This window comes from Opisthocomus hoazin, chromosome 14 (genome assembly GCF_030867145.1).
Source record: "Opisthocomus hoazin isolate bOpiHoa1 chromosome 14, bOpiHoa1.hap1, whole genome shotgun sequence".
NCBI lineage: Eukaryota > Metazoa > Chordata > Aves > Opisthocomiformes > Opisthocomidae > Opisthocomus > Opisthocomus hoazin.
This window is the reverse complement of record NC_134427.1, coordinates 1430277-1446116: the sequence shown is the minus strand read 5'-3', so window position 1 is coordinate 1446116 and position 15840 is coordinate 1430277. Positions and strand designations below refer to the sequence as shown.

Here is a 15840-nt window from a genome sequence, read left to right as displayed (position 1 = left end):
GTGGGTAGCAGGAGGCTATGGGGGGATGAGAACCGGAGAGCGTTCCGTCAGGGTCCTGTCCCAGGGGTGGGGTGGGGGAGTCTTCTTCTCTGGAGATATTCAAGACCCTCCTGGACAAGGTGCTCTACAGCCTGCTGTAGGTGACCCTGCTTCAGCAGGAGGGTTGGACTGGGTGACCCACAGAGGTCCCTTCCAACCCCAACCATTCTGTGGTTCTGTGGGTCCTGCTTCGTGCCCGCGGGCCATCTGCCCCAGGTCTGAGAGCCTGACCACACCAACATTTCTCCTCAGCCTTGTCTTTTACCAATTTCTGGTGATTTTCCCCACTTCCTTGGCTGTCCGCGTCCCGCTCCGGTAGCCTTCCCCCGTCCCCGGTGCCAGCGCTCCTGGGATGCTCGTGGGCAGCTCCGCACCCTGCGGCAGCTCCGGATGCGACCCGGCACTGCCCTGCGCGAGCTGCCCCGGGCGCCGCGTTCCCCGGCGTGGCTGCGTCCCCGGGCGCGGGCGGTGGTCCCTGCAGCCCCCTCGGTGTCCGGGAGGGCGAAGACCCCAGGGCGAAGGCTCGCTCGGCCTGGCGGTGCTCTCCAGGCAGCTGTTTGCAGATGTGCCCGGCGTTTCTCCGGGTGGGAATCTCTCGCCCATCCCTCTGCCGAGCCCCGGGCGCAGCGTCCCACCTCCGCCGTCAGCCCGCTGAAGGCTCTCGCCTTTCCAAAGCGAAAGCAAGGCCCCGGTGGGTGTTTGCCCCATAAATCTCGTGCGTTGGCTGTTTATTGTTAGTCTTTAAGTGTCTTTAAGCCCTGCAATCCATTTTTGATGTAATAACGTCCGTAATCCAATCTAACGCTTTTTGGCAGCGGGATTCGGCGAGGCCAGATGTATTACCCCGAGTGTTTCTTTAAACCCCTTGTCTTGCATTTCTGTTTTTAGATGCAATTAGACTTAACCTGGCAGGAGCTGCTCGTTGTAAACCGTCGCTGGCTCGGCGACGCGGGCTTTGTCCCCGGGCCCGTCGACATCAGCGTTTTCCTGTAGCTTGCACTTCAGCCCGGAGAAGGGGTCACCTAGCTATTGCCACCTGCCAGAACCACCCTGCCTGCTGGTTTCTGGGCCGTGATGCCGTGCTCGCTGTTCTGGCTGTGCTCCTCCAGCCGCCGCGGGTCCGAGCAGCCTCTGGCCCGCGCCGGCGTGCGCGAGAGTCCGCGGAGCCGCGTTCTGCAGCCCTCGGAGTTTGATGATTTGCTCCCCGGTTCCTTCTGCCCCGGCGAAGGTCTGCGCCGGGTGCCGGGCCGGGCGGTTTGTCCGCCCGCCAGCTCTCGGCTGGCTTCCTTGGCTGATTGCATTTGAATGTGGCTGCTTTCATCTGCTCCTCGTCTTCCGTCCCACAGCTCGTTTGGTGGAGAGGAGTTGAAAGCAAAAGTGCCTTTTGATGCCGGGATGAGCGCTATGAGCTGCTGCTGATAAAAACCCAATTAACCGGCTTCCTCGTTCCTCGCCCACGCCGGCCGGCGCTGTCCTCGTCCCACCAGCTTGCGACATACCTGCAGCGGCACGGAGAGCCCGGGAGCGGCAAAGCCGTCCCGGTGGCATCACCGTTGGGGTCGGGCTCTCCTCTCCCACCCCGTCCCGCTGGGAGCTGGTGGACGGGACCTTCTCCCCGTGGGAGATGCTGCGTGGGAGCCGGCGGGCTCGCGCCGGGGACCGGCGGGTCTCTAACGGTGTCCTGCTCCCAACTTCAAAGCCCGGGCGCTGGACATGTCAAACCCAAATAATGGCCCTTAGACAAGGCGCGGTTCCTTGTCTTGGAGGCTTGTCTGAAGACCGTGACCACAGTAAATGCGATTTTGTTGAGCCCCGTCCCTTAAGCCTCTGCCTCTTTTCTCTTCTCCTCCTCCCTCCTGACCTTTTTGGCTCAGCGCTGTCCCCGGACAGCCCCTGGCAGCTGATCTCATGGCTCAGCCTTTCACGGCCCTAATAGGGATGAAAAGCCCGATCAGAAAGGGCCAGTGTCCCGCACCCGGCCAGGAGGTAAATACCCAGCGCTTTGATCTGCTCCTGGGCCGGGAGAGGGGGGCCCTGCCTGCCACAGAGACCCCGGCCGGGGCTGCCGCTGCCCGCTTCGCTCGCCGGCTGCTGGGAGGGGGCCGGGCGGGGGGCTGCGTCGGGCTGCCTGCCCCCGAGGGTGCCCTTCCCCAGGAGGGAGCGCTTCCCAGAGCGTCCCTTCAGCGCTGGCGTGGCCCCTCAGTCGCAAACAAAACGCGTTTAACGCCTGGGTGCTCCTGAGGACCGAGGTGCCGTGCGGAGGGGACGTGCAGCCGGGGCGGCGGCAGCGAGGAGGTGGCACCCGGCTGGCACCTGAGCGTGGCCGGGTCCTGCTCTGCACCCCGCGACGCTGCCCGTCCCCTCCCAAAGGCCCTGGTGGGGCCGACGCTGCGGCAGCCCCTTTGGGTTTGTGGGGCACGCCGGGGCTGTGCCTCTGCCCCCCTCCTCCTCCACCATCCCTCCTCGCAGCCCCTGCTCCCCCCTCACGTTGCCTTGGGGTCCTCAGGGAATCTCCTGAAGCTGCAGGTGTGTGAACCCGGATGGACCCTGCCCTTCGGTGGCAGAATCACAGCATGGTCGGGGTTGGCAGGGACCTCTGTGGGTCCCCCAGCCCAACCCCCTGCCCAAGCAGGGTCACCCAGAGCAGGCTGCACAGCACCGCGTCCAGGCGGGGCTGGAATATCTCCAGAGAAGGAGACTCCACAGCCTCCCTGGGCAGCCTGGGCCAGGGCTCCGGCACCCTCAGAGGGAAGAAGTTCTTCCTCGGGTTCAGCTGGAGCTTCCTCTGCCTCAGTTTGTGCCTGTTGCCCCTTGTCCTGTCGCTGGGCACCACTGGAAAGAGTCTGGCCCCGTCCTCCTGACCCCCGCCCTGCAGATATTTATGGGAATTTCTAAGGTCCCCTCTCAGCCTTCTCTTCTCCAGGCTGAACAAGCCCAGCTCCCTCAGCCTCTCCTCGTAGCAGAGATGCTCCAGTCCCCTCCTCATCCTCGCAGCCCTCCGCTGGACTCTCTCCAGTAGCTCCTCATCTTTCTTGAACTGGGGAGCCCAGCACTGGACCCAGCACTGCAGATGGGGCCTCCCCAGGGCAGAGCAGAGGGGGAGGAGAACCTCCCTCACCCTGCTGCCCACACTCCTCCTCACGCACCCCAGAACTCTGATAACTCTGATTTTCCTCGGAGCTGCCTCCAGCCCGGCACCGGGGCAGCGATGGGGTGGCTGGAGCTAGGCCTGCCCCGCGGCCGCAGTCTCAGCTCCGATCCCTCCGAGCAGCGTCTCGGGTGCGAGGAGCAGTGGCGTCGGCAGCGTCTGGGGTGGCAGGGGGTGGCACTGTCCCCCCACCCGTCCCTCGCCAGCCCCTTCACCGCAGGTTTCCCGGTCGGAGCCGCAGATGTTTTGCTACCTCGCTGAAGAGATTTACACCCTGTTAAAATGCAATAAGTGCTTTCCTCCTCTCCCGCTCCCAGCGGGGCCCGCGAACGACTCTGGCAGAGCATCAGGTGGAGAATTCCACGGCACTGTTTTCCCCGACCTGTAACCAGCTGCTCGGGGCTACCACGGAGACCGTGCAAATAACCTTCCTCTTCCTCCGACGCTCTCCGTTTCTCGGGAGGGGGTGAGCGGACCTGAAGGCAAAGGCTGTGTCCAGGGCCCCCGTCCCGCCGCGGGAGAGGCGAGGCCGCGCGTGCTCCGCGGCGCGGGACGGGGACGCGGGGAGCTGGCGGAGCTTCCCTCGGTGGCTGTCCCAGCAGCACTGCTGCGAAGGGGCTCGCAGAATCACAGAATCACAGAATCACAGAGTAGTAGGGGTTGGAAGGGACCTCTGTGGGTCATCTAGTCCAACCCTCCTGCTGAAGCAGGGTCACCTACAGCAGGCTGCACAGGATCTTGTCCAGGCGGGGCTGGAATATCTCCAGAGAAGGAGACTCCACAACCTCCCTGGGCAGCCTGGGCCAGGGCTCCGTCACCCTCAGAGGGAAGAAGTTCTTCCTCCTGTTCAGACGGAACTTGCTGTGCCTCAGTTTGTGCCCATTGCCCCTTGTCCTGTCACTGGGCACCACTGAAAAGAGCTTGGCCCCATCCTCCTGACACCCACCCTTCAGATATTTGTAAGCATTTCTAAGGTCCCCTCGCAGCCTTCTCTTCTCCAGGCTGAACAAGCCCAGTTCCCTCAACCTCTCCTCGTAGGAGAGATGCTCCAGTCCCCTCACCATCCTTGTAGCCCTCCGCTGGACTCTCTCCAGTAGCTCTTCATCCTTCTTGAACTGGGGAGCCCAGAACTGGACACAGTACTCTAGATGAGGCCTCACCAGGGCAGTGTAGAGGGGAAGGAGAACCACGCCAGTGGCCCTGCAACCCAACAAGTGCTTCCTGGCCTTGACGAGGTTACCTCCGACTCTTAATTATGATGCTAATTGGGGTCGGCTAGAATTTTTCCGTCAGAAAGCTGTTTTAATGGGAAATTAGGTTTTCACTTAGGCGTTGCTCGTGTTAGAGGGTCCTTTCGTTTGCCTGTTGTTGTCCCTTCGCTGCAGGGAAGCCCCCCAGACAGCTGCAGCCAGTGCGGGGGGCCGGGAGCGGTGCTGCGGTGCGCGAGGAGGAGTGCGGTGCGCGGCGAGCGGCGCTTGGTGAAGGCAGCGGCCACTTCTTGTAAGGGATGGGGCGAATTCCACGTTTTTATTCGTCTTTTCTGGGGGCTGACCCAGGCCGGGACTCGGTGAGCTCCGTTCCAGCCAGACCCCGCGCAGTGGGTCCCAGCCCGATGAACCCTTGAACCCGGTGGTTTTCACCCTGCGCGGCGTTTGCTGGAGCGAGAGGCGTGGGCCGGGGCGTCGGGGCTCCGCGGGGCGTGCGGCGAGCGGGCTGTCCTCTGCCGTCACCCCGGCTGTCCCCTGCTCGCCGTGTGCCTGGGCAGGACGGGGCTGCAGCCCCGGGCTCCTCTGCTGTGCCACGGCCCCGGCTGGCCCGAGCGGAGCGGAGCATCGCACCGGGCTCTCCCCTCGTCGCCAAACGGTTGGAGGGTTTTGCAACAGCACAAAATGATTTTTATGGCCAATTCAGCCCAAATCGGCACCCGTGGGTCGCTTCCTCCTGCCTTGCCTGGGGAGCCACCAGCGCTTGGCTGTACCTGCTGGTTCCCCCGTGGTGGAACAGCTCGGTGGAGGTGGGGGGGGGGGCTAGCTGTCCCCAGCACAGGGAGAATCACGTGTATTTATATATAATAAAATCACGTGTATTTATATATAAAATCTCTTTATTTAACCAGGCAATTCCAGGCCTGGGCAGGCGGTGCTGGTGGGTGTCAGCATCCCCCTCCCTCCAGCCACGCTCGGGTGCCGCGGGGCTTCCCGGGAGGGTGTAGCGCTGGGGAGAGCCGGACCCCCCGGCAAACACCCCGGCCGCGAGCGGGCCCTTCGTGAGGGCTGGCGGCGGGGTTTGGCGTCCGCGGCTCCGCGCCCCGCTCGGCGTGGGCGAACCCCGGCAGATGGGACGCTGGGTGGGAGCGCGCTGCTCGGCCGAGCCGGCTCGGCCCGAAATGCCGCCTCTGCTCGCAGCTCCCGGCTGCTCTGGCGGGCGAGGCCGTCGGCAGAACCGGAGCCACGGGCTGCGGGGAGCTGCGGGGGCAAACCAAACCGGCTCTGCCTGGCAGGCTCCGGGCCGTGCCCGCCTCGGCACGCCATCGCCCGGCGCGCTGGTGGGGGTCCGGGAGCCGGTGGTGGCCAGCCCTTGGTTCGGTGAACCCGAGGAAGAACTTCTTCCCTCTGAGGGTGCCGGAGCCCTGGCCCAGGCTGCCCCAGGGAGGCTGTGGAGTCTCCTTCTCTGGAGATATTCCAGCCCCGCCTGGCCGCGGTGCTGTGCAGCCTGCTCTGGGTGACCCTGCTTGGGCAGGGGGTTGGGCTGGGGGACCCCCAGAGGTCCCTTCCAACCCTGACCATTCTGTGATTCTGTGACCCCTGCCCGTCCCCTGCCCAGGGGAGGGGGTGACGCGAGCTCCGCGTCCCTTCGGTGGTGTTTCCCCAAACCTTGCTGGGTTCCTCGAAAACACCCGTGTTTTTCTGAGCTGTCTGTGTTCGGGGCACCCTGAGAGCGTAAACCCTGAGGAGCAAAGCGGAGGCTGCAGCTAACAGCCGGGCAGGGTGCTGCTGGTGCCGCTCGGGTTTGGGACGCTGGAGGCTGGCAGGGCAGAGCGGGGAGGTCGTGGTGAGTGTCCCCCACCCAGGGATCGCTGCGTGCTTCCCATCACCGCTGCGCCCGGAGCAGAGCTCGCTCCTGCTAGGAGGGGATTTTTGGGTGACGGGGAGTAGGTGGCGGTGGCAGCGGGCAGGCTGGGGGTCCCTGCCCGGGGTGGCCGTCTCTTGGTGCCCACTGCGTGGGCTGTCTGCAGGGTGACCCGCCGTCAGCCATGCACGCCCAGTATGGGTGTGGGAGACAGAGAAATCCCAGTTGGCACCATGGCGGCGGTCCTGGCCGGGGCGGTGGGCTGGGGAGGGGGTTAGCGGTGCGGGGGGGGGCTGGCTGCTGGGCTCTCCCCTTTCCCCGGGAGGCCGGAGCGGCCGTGCTGCCAGCAGGGCTGTGAAACCCAAGCCTCGCGCCTCCGGCAGCGTGCGGGGACGGGACGGGACGGGGCTGGCGTGCGCAGGCCATGGCGGGGCTGCGGGGGCCCCTTCGCGGCGCAGCTGCCTCCGGGCTGGCAGCGTGACAGCCCCCCGCGCTCCGCAGTGCCGGGCTGGTGGAGGGGCTTGGGGGGGGGGGGTGGGATGCGTTAGGAGGAGGGTGGGCAGCAGGGCGAGGGAGGGTCTCCTCCCCCTCTGCTGTGCCCTGGGGAGGCCCCATCTGCAGTGCTGGGTCCAGTGCTGGGCTCCCCAGTTCAAGAAAGATGAGGAGCTACTGGAGAGAGTCCAGTGGAGGGCTGCGAGGATGAGGAGGGGATGGGAGCATCTCTCCTAGGAGGAGAGGCTGAGGGAGCTGGGCTTGTTCAGCCTGGAGAAGAGAAGGCTGAGAGGGGACCTTCGAAATGCCTCTAAATATCTGCAGGGTGGGGGTCAGGAGGACGGGGCCAGACTCTTTCCAGTGGTGCCCAGCGACAGGACAAGGGGCAACGGGCACAAACTGAAGCAGAGGAAGCTCCAGCTGAACCCGAGGAAGAACTTCTTCCCTCTGAGGGTGACGGAGCCCTGGCCCAGGCTGCCCAGGGAGGCTGTGGAGTCTCCTTCTCTGGAGATATTCCAGCCCCCCCTGGCCGCGGTGCTGTGCAGCCTGCCCTGGGTGACCCTGCTTGGGCAGGGGGTTGGGCTGGGTGACCCCCAGAGGTCCCTGCCAACCCCGACCATGCTGGGATTCTGTGTGCGGGGAGGAGGTGTCAGGCTCGCCTCCCTTCAGCACGGCCTGGCAAGGAAATAATGATAATAATAATAATGTTAATAACAGTGGTGATACGGTGAGCACAGGCTGCGTGCAGCGGGGCTGTGTGCCCCTGCCACCTCCCATCGCAGCCGGGGAAGAGGAGGAGGAGGAGGAGGAGGAGGAGGGAAGGGAAGGGGCTGGAGCCAAGCCGTGCTCCCCGGGAGCCCCGGGCAGGCCCTGCTCAGTGACCTGGAGCGGCTCTGCGGGTCCCCGCGATGGGGCGAGGAAGGAGCCCAGCACCCATGACCGGCTGCTGCTGTGACACCCGCACCTCGGCGCTGAGGGTGCTGAGCCAGCTGGAAAGCCTTGGAGGAGAGGGGGGGGTGGATTCTGAGCAAGCTCTGCCTGCGGATTCGCGCGAGGGTCTGCTGGCACGGTGTCCGGGCCCACCGGGGATGCGTGAGGCGCATCTCCAGGGCCACCCGTGGGGTCTTCACCCGAGCCGAGAGGGCTGGCAGCCTTGGGGGGGTCCTGGCCGAGCGGTGGCTGCCCGACGGGTCTCGGCAGGGGCGGTGGGTGCTCCCCCCGAGCCCTGGCAGCGAGCGGCGGTGGGTGCTCGGTGGGGACACGTGGAGCTTGGAGAGGTCTGGGGGCGAGGCGGGGGTGCCGGGGCGGGCGGCCGGGCTGCGGCCGCGCTGCGCCTGGCCGGGCCTGGAGCAGGGCTGTGCTGCCCAGATGGAAGAGTAATTAAGAATAATAAAAGGAAAGAGACTTGGATTCGCTACAGCCTCAGCACGTTAATTGTGCTTTGGGGCCCGAATCGTAACGGAGTCCTGCTAGAGGGAAGCCAGAAGAGAAACCAAGCGTCTCGCTCGGTCCAGAGCTGACCGTTTAAGAGACCCTTGCCTTCATCTGCTGCCAGGCGTTGCTTCCAGAGTCTCCCGTCTGCCAAAACCCGAGTTCTCGTTCGAAATATTTTTAGGGGAAGCAGACAAGGTGACCCTCGGAGTGCGGGCGGTGGGGAGGCAGGGTGTCACGCAGCGGGGACGGCACGCTCGCTGCCGGAGGGGGAAGCGTGGGGTTCCCGGGGGTCTCCCCCCCTCCCCGCAGAGGGGTCCGGGCCGGGTCTCGGCGTTCCCCTGGGCTCGTGCCCCGGGACCGGGGCGAGTCGTGCCAGCAAGCGGAGGTCCTGCCCGCGCTTCCTGAGCATCTCCTCTCAATCGAGAAGCAATTACATGGTTAATGGTATCTGTGTTAAATCCGCATCGCTCAGCAGCCTGAGGCTTAATGCTTCATTAAGGGAAAGGCATCTAATAGCTCTCCGGGCTGGGGGCTGCCTTGCCTTCAGGACCGAGCAGAAGTCATCGAAGTCATCGAGCAGAAGTCATCGAAGTCATCAGTCCGGAGGCTGCTTTGGCTCTCCCGGTCCCACAGCCAAACCGGGGGTCCCTCCGCAATGGTGTGGGGCAGGGGGATGCTCCCCTCCGCTCCGTGTTGCTGGGGCTGGCCGGACCAAGCCGTGCTGCGGCGACGGAGCTGCGCGTCGTGAGCGTGACGGGGGGACGGCACGGCGGGGGGACAGCACGGCCGTCGGTTGAGGCCGGCCGTTCCCTGTCCCCGTGGGCATCCCCCCAGCTCCCTGCCTGCCCTCGCTGTGCCGCAGCCCTGCAGCCCGCTGTCCTGCCGGTGGATTTAACCTTTTTCCCCCCCATTTCTCGACGGTGAATTTCGTCCGCCGCCGGTGAGGATCGGTGGTGCCTCCGCTCTTCTGCGCGCGCGGCGGGGAGCGTCGCAGCTGCTTCGGGCGCCCGTCTCGCCGCTCGCCGGGTGCCTCTGCTGGAGCCGTGCCGGCCCCAGGCCTGAGCCTGCGGCCTTCTGCTGGGAGATCTGAACTGCCAAAGCCAGGAGCCGCGGGAGGAGCAGCTCTCCATCGCCCAGCTTGGCAGCAGGCCCCTGCCCGTGGGTCGCGGGGGAGCCCCGGCCGCAGCCCCCTGCCCGCCTCCGGACCTGCTGCTCAGCACCACGTCGGCCTGTCCCATGGGTTTATATAAAACTCGCCGGAACTTGGGCTCTTTCAACCACATGGATGGGATTTTGACTCCTGGAAGCCCGGCCGGCTGTGTGGAGCGTCTTGCTTTGCTTCGCTTTGGCCCGTTGTGGATCTATAGAGAGCGTGGCAGCGTGCGTTCGTGTCTCAAGAGGCTGCACCGGAGATGATCACCATGGGTTTTGCAAGTGTTTCACCCTTTCAGCTGCCCTTTGTGTGTTCCTTCAAGTAGCTGCTTTGGCTTTTCTTCGTGCCGCTCCCTCTCAAAGCCGCCTTCTCCCCTCGCCGTGATTCTGGCCGGAACAAGAGGCTGCTTGAACAGAGCCCTGCGCGCGGCGCGGGAGGAAGGGTGCTCAGCCGCCTGCCCTCGCCCGTCCTGGTGACTCCGGCCAGCGTTCCTCCGTCCTGTTGGGATGTTTAAGGTTTTTGTCGTGTCCGAATGCGGCGTCTGCGTAGTTATTCTGGAGGAACCGGTGTCTCCCGTGACTGCTGCGTGCTCTGCCTTTGCAGGATCTTCACTAGTTGCCCACGCTGGAGCCGTGCTTACTCCGCGGATTGTTTTGATCCAATTACGTGATTACCTTATAACGAATTGCTGACGAGGTCTCATGGAGGCTGGCTTTTACCGACTGCTCTGTTTTCCCCTGCCCCGCTGAGCTACAGCGTGAGTGGGCGAAGTCTGCCCGAGACGGAGCAGCCCGTGGCGTGGTGCTGGGGAGCTGCTGCTGGAACCGCTTTGGGACCGTGACCTGGGACGTCATCAGCGTGTTTCACCCCAAAGCCAGTGCCTCCGGCCTGGGAGAGCCGGGCTGCCGCGCCTGCTGCCGGAGCTGGCTCCCCGAGATGTTTATATGGGGGGGTTTGCCCGGGCCTCTGGCTCTGCTTCACGCTGGGAAGAGCTTGTGCGGGTTTGAAGGGGGGCTTCTCCGGTTTCCCAGGCGTTTGCGTCGGGATTTGTGCTGACAGTGCTCCTGCCAGAGCGCCCGGGTGCGTGGACGTACGGCTCCGTCCGGGGAGCTGCTGGCCGGCGGACCCCGCCGTGGGAGAGGCGATCGCTGAGCGGTGGAACATCTGCAGGTGTTTCAGACAAGAGCCTTGATCGCACAGGGATGCTTGGGCAGAGCTGGTGGGCTTTGGGCCCGAATCCCGGTGTGATCACAGAATCCCAGAATCCCAGCATGGCAGGGGTTGGCAGGGCCCTCTGGGGGTCACCCAGCCCAGCCCCCTGCCCAAGCAGGGTCACCCAGAGCAGGTGGCACAGCACCGCGTCCAGGCGGGGCTGGAATATCTCCAGAGAAGGAGACTCCACAGCCTCCCTGGGCAGCCTGGGCCAGGGCTCCGTCACCCTCAGAGGGAAGAAGTTCTTCCTCGGGTTCAGCTGGAGCTTCCCAGGCTTCAGTTTGTGCCCATTGCCCCTTGTCCTGTCGCTGGGCACCACTGGAAAGAGTCTGGCCCCGTCCTCCTGACCCCCACCCTGCAGATATTTAGAGGCATTTCGAAGGTCCCCTCTCAGCCTTCTCTTCTCCAGGCTGAACAAGCCCAGCTCCCTCAGCCTCTCCTCGCAGGAGAGATGCTCCAGTCCCCTCATCAGTGATCCACACTCGCTTCCCAGCATGGCCCAGCATCGAGTCCTCCCCGAGGCTCCTGCGGCTGGAAGGGGAGCGCAGAAGGACAGAGACAGAGACAGACCTTGCTCCGTAACCCGGCCTCATCCCATCACTCCCTGGGATGCTCCGATGGGTCCGTCCCCACCAGCCGTCAGTCACCCGCCCTCCCCGAAGCCGGGCTTTTGGGGGGTGGAGGCAGGAGCGGGGCTGAAACCCCAGGGCTGAGCTTTGGCCTCGGGGTAGGTGTTGGCCGTGCTGTGCTGGCCAAACCCTGCTTGGCTTCACTGCTGTAAAATTCCCCCCGCAGCCTCGTGATTTTAATTTTTTTCTCTCTGAAACTCTCCCCTTTTTTACCACGTGGGAACTGGAGCTAAGAAATTGAATTCATGACAAATACAGAGACTGACTTATATTGAGGGTCAAGCTATTTGTTTCTGAATGGAGGGGAGAAGATGGATTCTTGGGGAGAACTTTCTGTTGTGCTGGTTTGTAATGAAGCAAAACTGCCTGTTTACATGAGGAAAAGGAACTCGAGAAGTTTTAACACTGGTATTTTGTTTGAAAACTATTTTTTCATCTTAATTAAACCTCTGCAGAGCAAGCCTTATATATGACATTGGTGTTACAGATGGCATGGGCTGGCTCCTAAGAGAACTTCTTCCCTCTGAGGGTGACGGAGCCCTGGCCCAGGCTGCCCAGGGAGGCTGTGGAGTCTCCTTCTCTGGAGATATTCCAGACCCGCCTGGACAAGGTCCTGTGCAGCCTGCTGTGGGTGACCCTGCTTGGGCAGGGGGTTGGACTGGGTGACCCACAGAGGTCCCTTCCAACCCCTACTATTCTGTGATTCTGTGATTCTCCGCTGCGTCGCCCTTCCTGAGCCCGCCTCGCGCCGTAAGCCGTTGCCGTGCTCCTCCCAGGTTTTGCTGCTTCCCCGGGTGAATAAAACCCCGTGCCTGGGTTTGCTGGAGCGCCGGGGTGGTTTGTCTTTGCCGTGACGGGTGGAGGTGCCAGTTTGAGAACCGTCCCTGGTCGCCAGGCAGAGCCGGCCGCGTGCCAGAGCCGCCCGGCGCATCGCCCATCTCGGCACAGCACCCGCCGGGCGCTCGCTGCTGCCGCCGACCAGGGCCCTTTTGGGGTCAGAAACCAGTTTTTGGAGTCTGTTTAGCAGAATCTGCCATTAGGGTGCTTAATCCTGTAATCCTCTGGATCGGGTTTGTTGTCTCTCATCTCCCCCCGGCCCCGAGCCGTCCCTGGCACGGGCAGAGGGCTGGTGGGTGCCTGGCTGGGGGCCCTGCCCTGCGCCGTGGCAGTGGGAGACGTGCGGCTCCCGCGGGATCGAAAGGCTGAAAAATCTGTGCCGGCTAAAGCAGAAAGTTAATGTGGATTTGACTGGCTTCTGCCCTGCAATTAGAGCCACTCAACCCCATTGGGGCTCTGAGTTTACATTCTTTGCTGAGGCACAGTGTGTAATTATATATGTATAATTTAAACTGTGCATATGCATGCGTTCCTATTATACACCGAGGAGCAAAGGAAATTATCCAGGAATTAAAGGGGGAGGAGGGTGCCGGTGCGGAGAATGGCTCGCTTGTGTGGATGTGGCGGCGAGGGGAAGCTGGAGGGGTCACATCCTCGCCGCTGCAAACATCTCTGGGAGGTGCAGAAATCGAGAAGTCGGTGTGTTAAACACCGGCAGTGGGCTCCGGACTGGGGGGGGAAGGAATGGCTGCAGCGGGGGGTCAGGAGCGAGCCCCCGCCTCGGGAGGTGCTGAGCTCCTGCGGGTCCCTCGGGGTGCCTGGGGACAGCAGGGACCTGCCCGGCAGCACCCTTCCAGCTCCCCAAAACCCTCCCCAACGCTCCCTCTCTTTCCTTGCAGCCACCTCCAACGGGACGCTGGATGGCCTGGAGAACCGGGAAGGAGGGGTCTGCCAGACGCGCTCCATGAAGATCGTCATGAAAGTGGGGCAGGGTGAGTCCTTCCGTGCCCTGGGGTCTCCCGTCGCCGAGACGCCTTTGCCCAGCGCGACGCTGGCCCCCGGAGCAGGGCCCCGGTCCTGCCGCGGTGGTGGGGCTCTGGGAGACCGGGGCCGCTGGTCCCTGGAGCCTCGGAGGCCGCCCGGGTTAGTTCAGCAGAGTTTCATTTTTTAGGATCATTTTTTTTGTCTCTTCTTTTTCTTTTGCCGACCTTTGCGCACGTTTGGTGCGTTGGGATTGAAGGGAGCGGTTGTTCTGCGTTGGCTCGTGGTCGGTGTCCCGGGGGGAGGCTGGCTCCGCGCGGGACCCCCGAGCCGTGCCGGTGCATCGGCGGGCGGTTGGCGCGGACGGTGCCCCCTCTGACTTGCCGGGCACCCCAGGAGGGGTTTGAGCCGCGCTGGCGTTGGTGCTTGGGCTCAGCGTGGTCCCGGCAGCTCTCGGTGACGGTGGCAGCAGGACAGGGGGTATCGCCGACGGCGGAGCTGCGGCGCGGCGTGCTCCGCTCCGGGAGGGAGCTCCCCGAGCTGCCGGGTGCCTCCCAGCCCCCAGCCGTGCCCCGGGCTCGTTTCGGCCCCCGACTCGGACGCGCAGCTCCCGGTGGCTGCTTTTCATTGCTGTGTTTTCGCTTTGGGGTCAGTATTTGTAATAAATAGAAGAAGCAGCGCTGCAGCCTTGGCAGGCTCCCTCCCTTCCCGTTCCTCCCACTGCCCGTGCAAGAAACTTGCCCCAGCCCACGCTCAGGAGCTCAGAAAACATAAAAGCGAGGGGGATTAGGGTGGGGAAGCTGCTTCTCGCGAGCCCTGAAGCAGCTCAGCCTTGCTCGGCTGCTCCCAGCAGCTCCCATCGCTCCCGCCTTTCCCTTGCACCCCGCTGGGGGTGGCCGGCTGGGATTTTGGGGACAGTTTTTCCTTAGATGGGGGAACGAGCTGTTCCCATCCAGGTGGAATCAAGGTCTGTGATCTCTCCCTTCCCTCCCCAGATCCGAACGCGGTGATCCCGGAGCAGCTGACGACGAGTCGGCCGAGCAAGGAGTCCGACAACACCGTGAAAATCGTCACGCAGAGCCCGCGCAGCAAGATCCCCGCGGTGGAGGAGCCCGGCAAACCGGGTGGGTTTCGCTGGGGACACCCCAGGAGAGGGCTGGGGGCTCTGCCGGGGGTCGGCGGGCAGAGCAGCTCCGAGCCGGGCTGGATCCATGGATCCCGGGGATACCGGGCGCTCCGGAGCGAGGATCCAGATGGGTTTGCCCTGAAGCGCTGTGCCTGTCCCTGCCGTCCCCTGGCTCGCAGCATCTCCTCGCCCCAGCCCCGAGCCTGCTGGCCGGGGACCGCTCGGGGCCCGGCGCGGGGAGCCAGGCTGCGGTGCGGAGCAGCTCGGGTTTGTTTTCCCAGCTCCAGCATGTCCTGGCAGGAGCTGTGCAGGGAAGTGCTGTTTCAGCACTCTCCTCCTCCTCCTCCTCCTCCTCCTCCTCCTCCGGGCTGCCCATCTGTTCCTCGCAGCACATCCGAGGGGGCTTGGAGGAGGCGAGGTCCTTGGGTTTTTGAGCTGAACCAGTGTGAAGGCCCTTTGAAGGTGGTTTCCTGAGTTCCTGACCCTGCTGAGAGAAAAGTGAAATCAGATGAGGCGGGGAAGAGTTGCTCTTTTCTTCTCGCCCGGTACGGCCAGCCAAGCGCTCTCCCCCCGGGGGGCTGGGGCTGCCCCGGCCCGGGGGTCAGGAGGAGGCGGGGGGTCAGTCATCGGATATCGCGGGGCTCCAGGTATCAGAGCCCGCTTTCACCGGAGCATCCTGGTCTGATGTGGAGAGCGAAGGCTCCCGGGGTCCGGAGCGGTCGTCGCCCGGACACGAGCAGTGCTCTGCTCCAGCAGCTGGGAGACGGAAAGGTCTGACGCCCCTCGCCCCTTGCCTTGCAGGCCCCGTCAACCAGGACGGCCAGGAGACCCATGGTCCCAGCGACGGCTTCTTGAGCTCCAAGGTGGCCGTCTTTGCGGCGATCGGCGCCGGCTGCGTCATCTTCATCCTCATCATCATCTTCCTCGTCGTCCTCCTGATCAAGATCCGCAAGCGGCACCGGAAGCACACGCAGCAGCGAGCCGCAGCCTTGTCCCTCAGCACCTTGGCCAGCCCGAAATGCAGCGGGAACGCGGGCTCGGAGCCCAGCGACATCATCATCCCCTTACGGACTACAGAGAACAACTACTGCCCGCACTACGAGAAGGTGAGCGGGGACTACGGGCACCCCGTCTACATCGTCCAGGAGATGCCCCCCCAGAGCCCAGCCAACATTTACTACAAGGTGTGAGGAGCAGCCTGGGCAAGCCGCCGATGCAGGAGCGCGGGAGCGCCGAGCGCGGGGGGCAGCCGCCCCCCGGGTCTCCCCACGGGCGGTCTGCCGCCGGGAGGGAGGGAGCGAAACGAACCCCACGGCACGGCGCGGGGAGCGCCGGGGTCCGGCGCCGGAGAGCGGACGGCTCGCCCGCGCGCCCGTCCTCCCCTTTGTATTTAGTTTTGTAGTTCTCAGCTTTTGTAATCCCGAGACTCGAGGGTGAGCCTTCAGCGTCCTCCTCCTCTTCTCCGGACGGCGGCCGGCCCGGGGCGGGGGGGCAGGCACCGTGCCTTGCAGCGCTCGCTCGGACACCGCCGGCAAACCTGGAGACTCCACCTGCCCGCTCGCTGGGGGATTTCCCCCGCGCCAGCCCTGCCCGCGTCCTCGCGTGAAGCGCCCGGCGCCGCGTGCGTGCCGCAGCCCGGACCGACGGCGCGGCCGCGGCGAGGAGCCTCGGCCCCGCGAGGAGCGGGCGGCCGCGGGGGGAGGAGGAGGATGCTTCGCCT

The 15840-nt window shown here is 64.4% G+C and overlaps 1 protein-coding gene across 2 annotated transcripts in view; it reads left to right on the top strand.

The window, feature by feature from the left end:
* EFNB1 (ephrin B1) overlaps positions 1 to 15400 on the top strand; it is a 50555-nt gene extending 35155 nt beyond the window's left edge. For both annotated transcript variants that reach the window (XM_075435675.1, XM_075435676.1), the window contains exons 3-5: positions 12913 to 13005; positions 13990 to 14118; positions 14922 to 15400. In XM_075435675.1, the coding sequence (XP_075291790.1) occupies positions 12913 to 13005; positions 13990 to 14118; positions 14922 to 15310 (611 nt within the window). In that variant the 3' untranslated portion in view covers positions 15311 to 15400. The remainder of the gene's footprint in view (positions 1 to 12912; positions 13006 to 13989; positions 14119 to 14921) is intronic.
* The last annotated feature ends 440 nt before the right edge of the window (positions 15401 to 15840 follow it).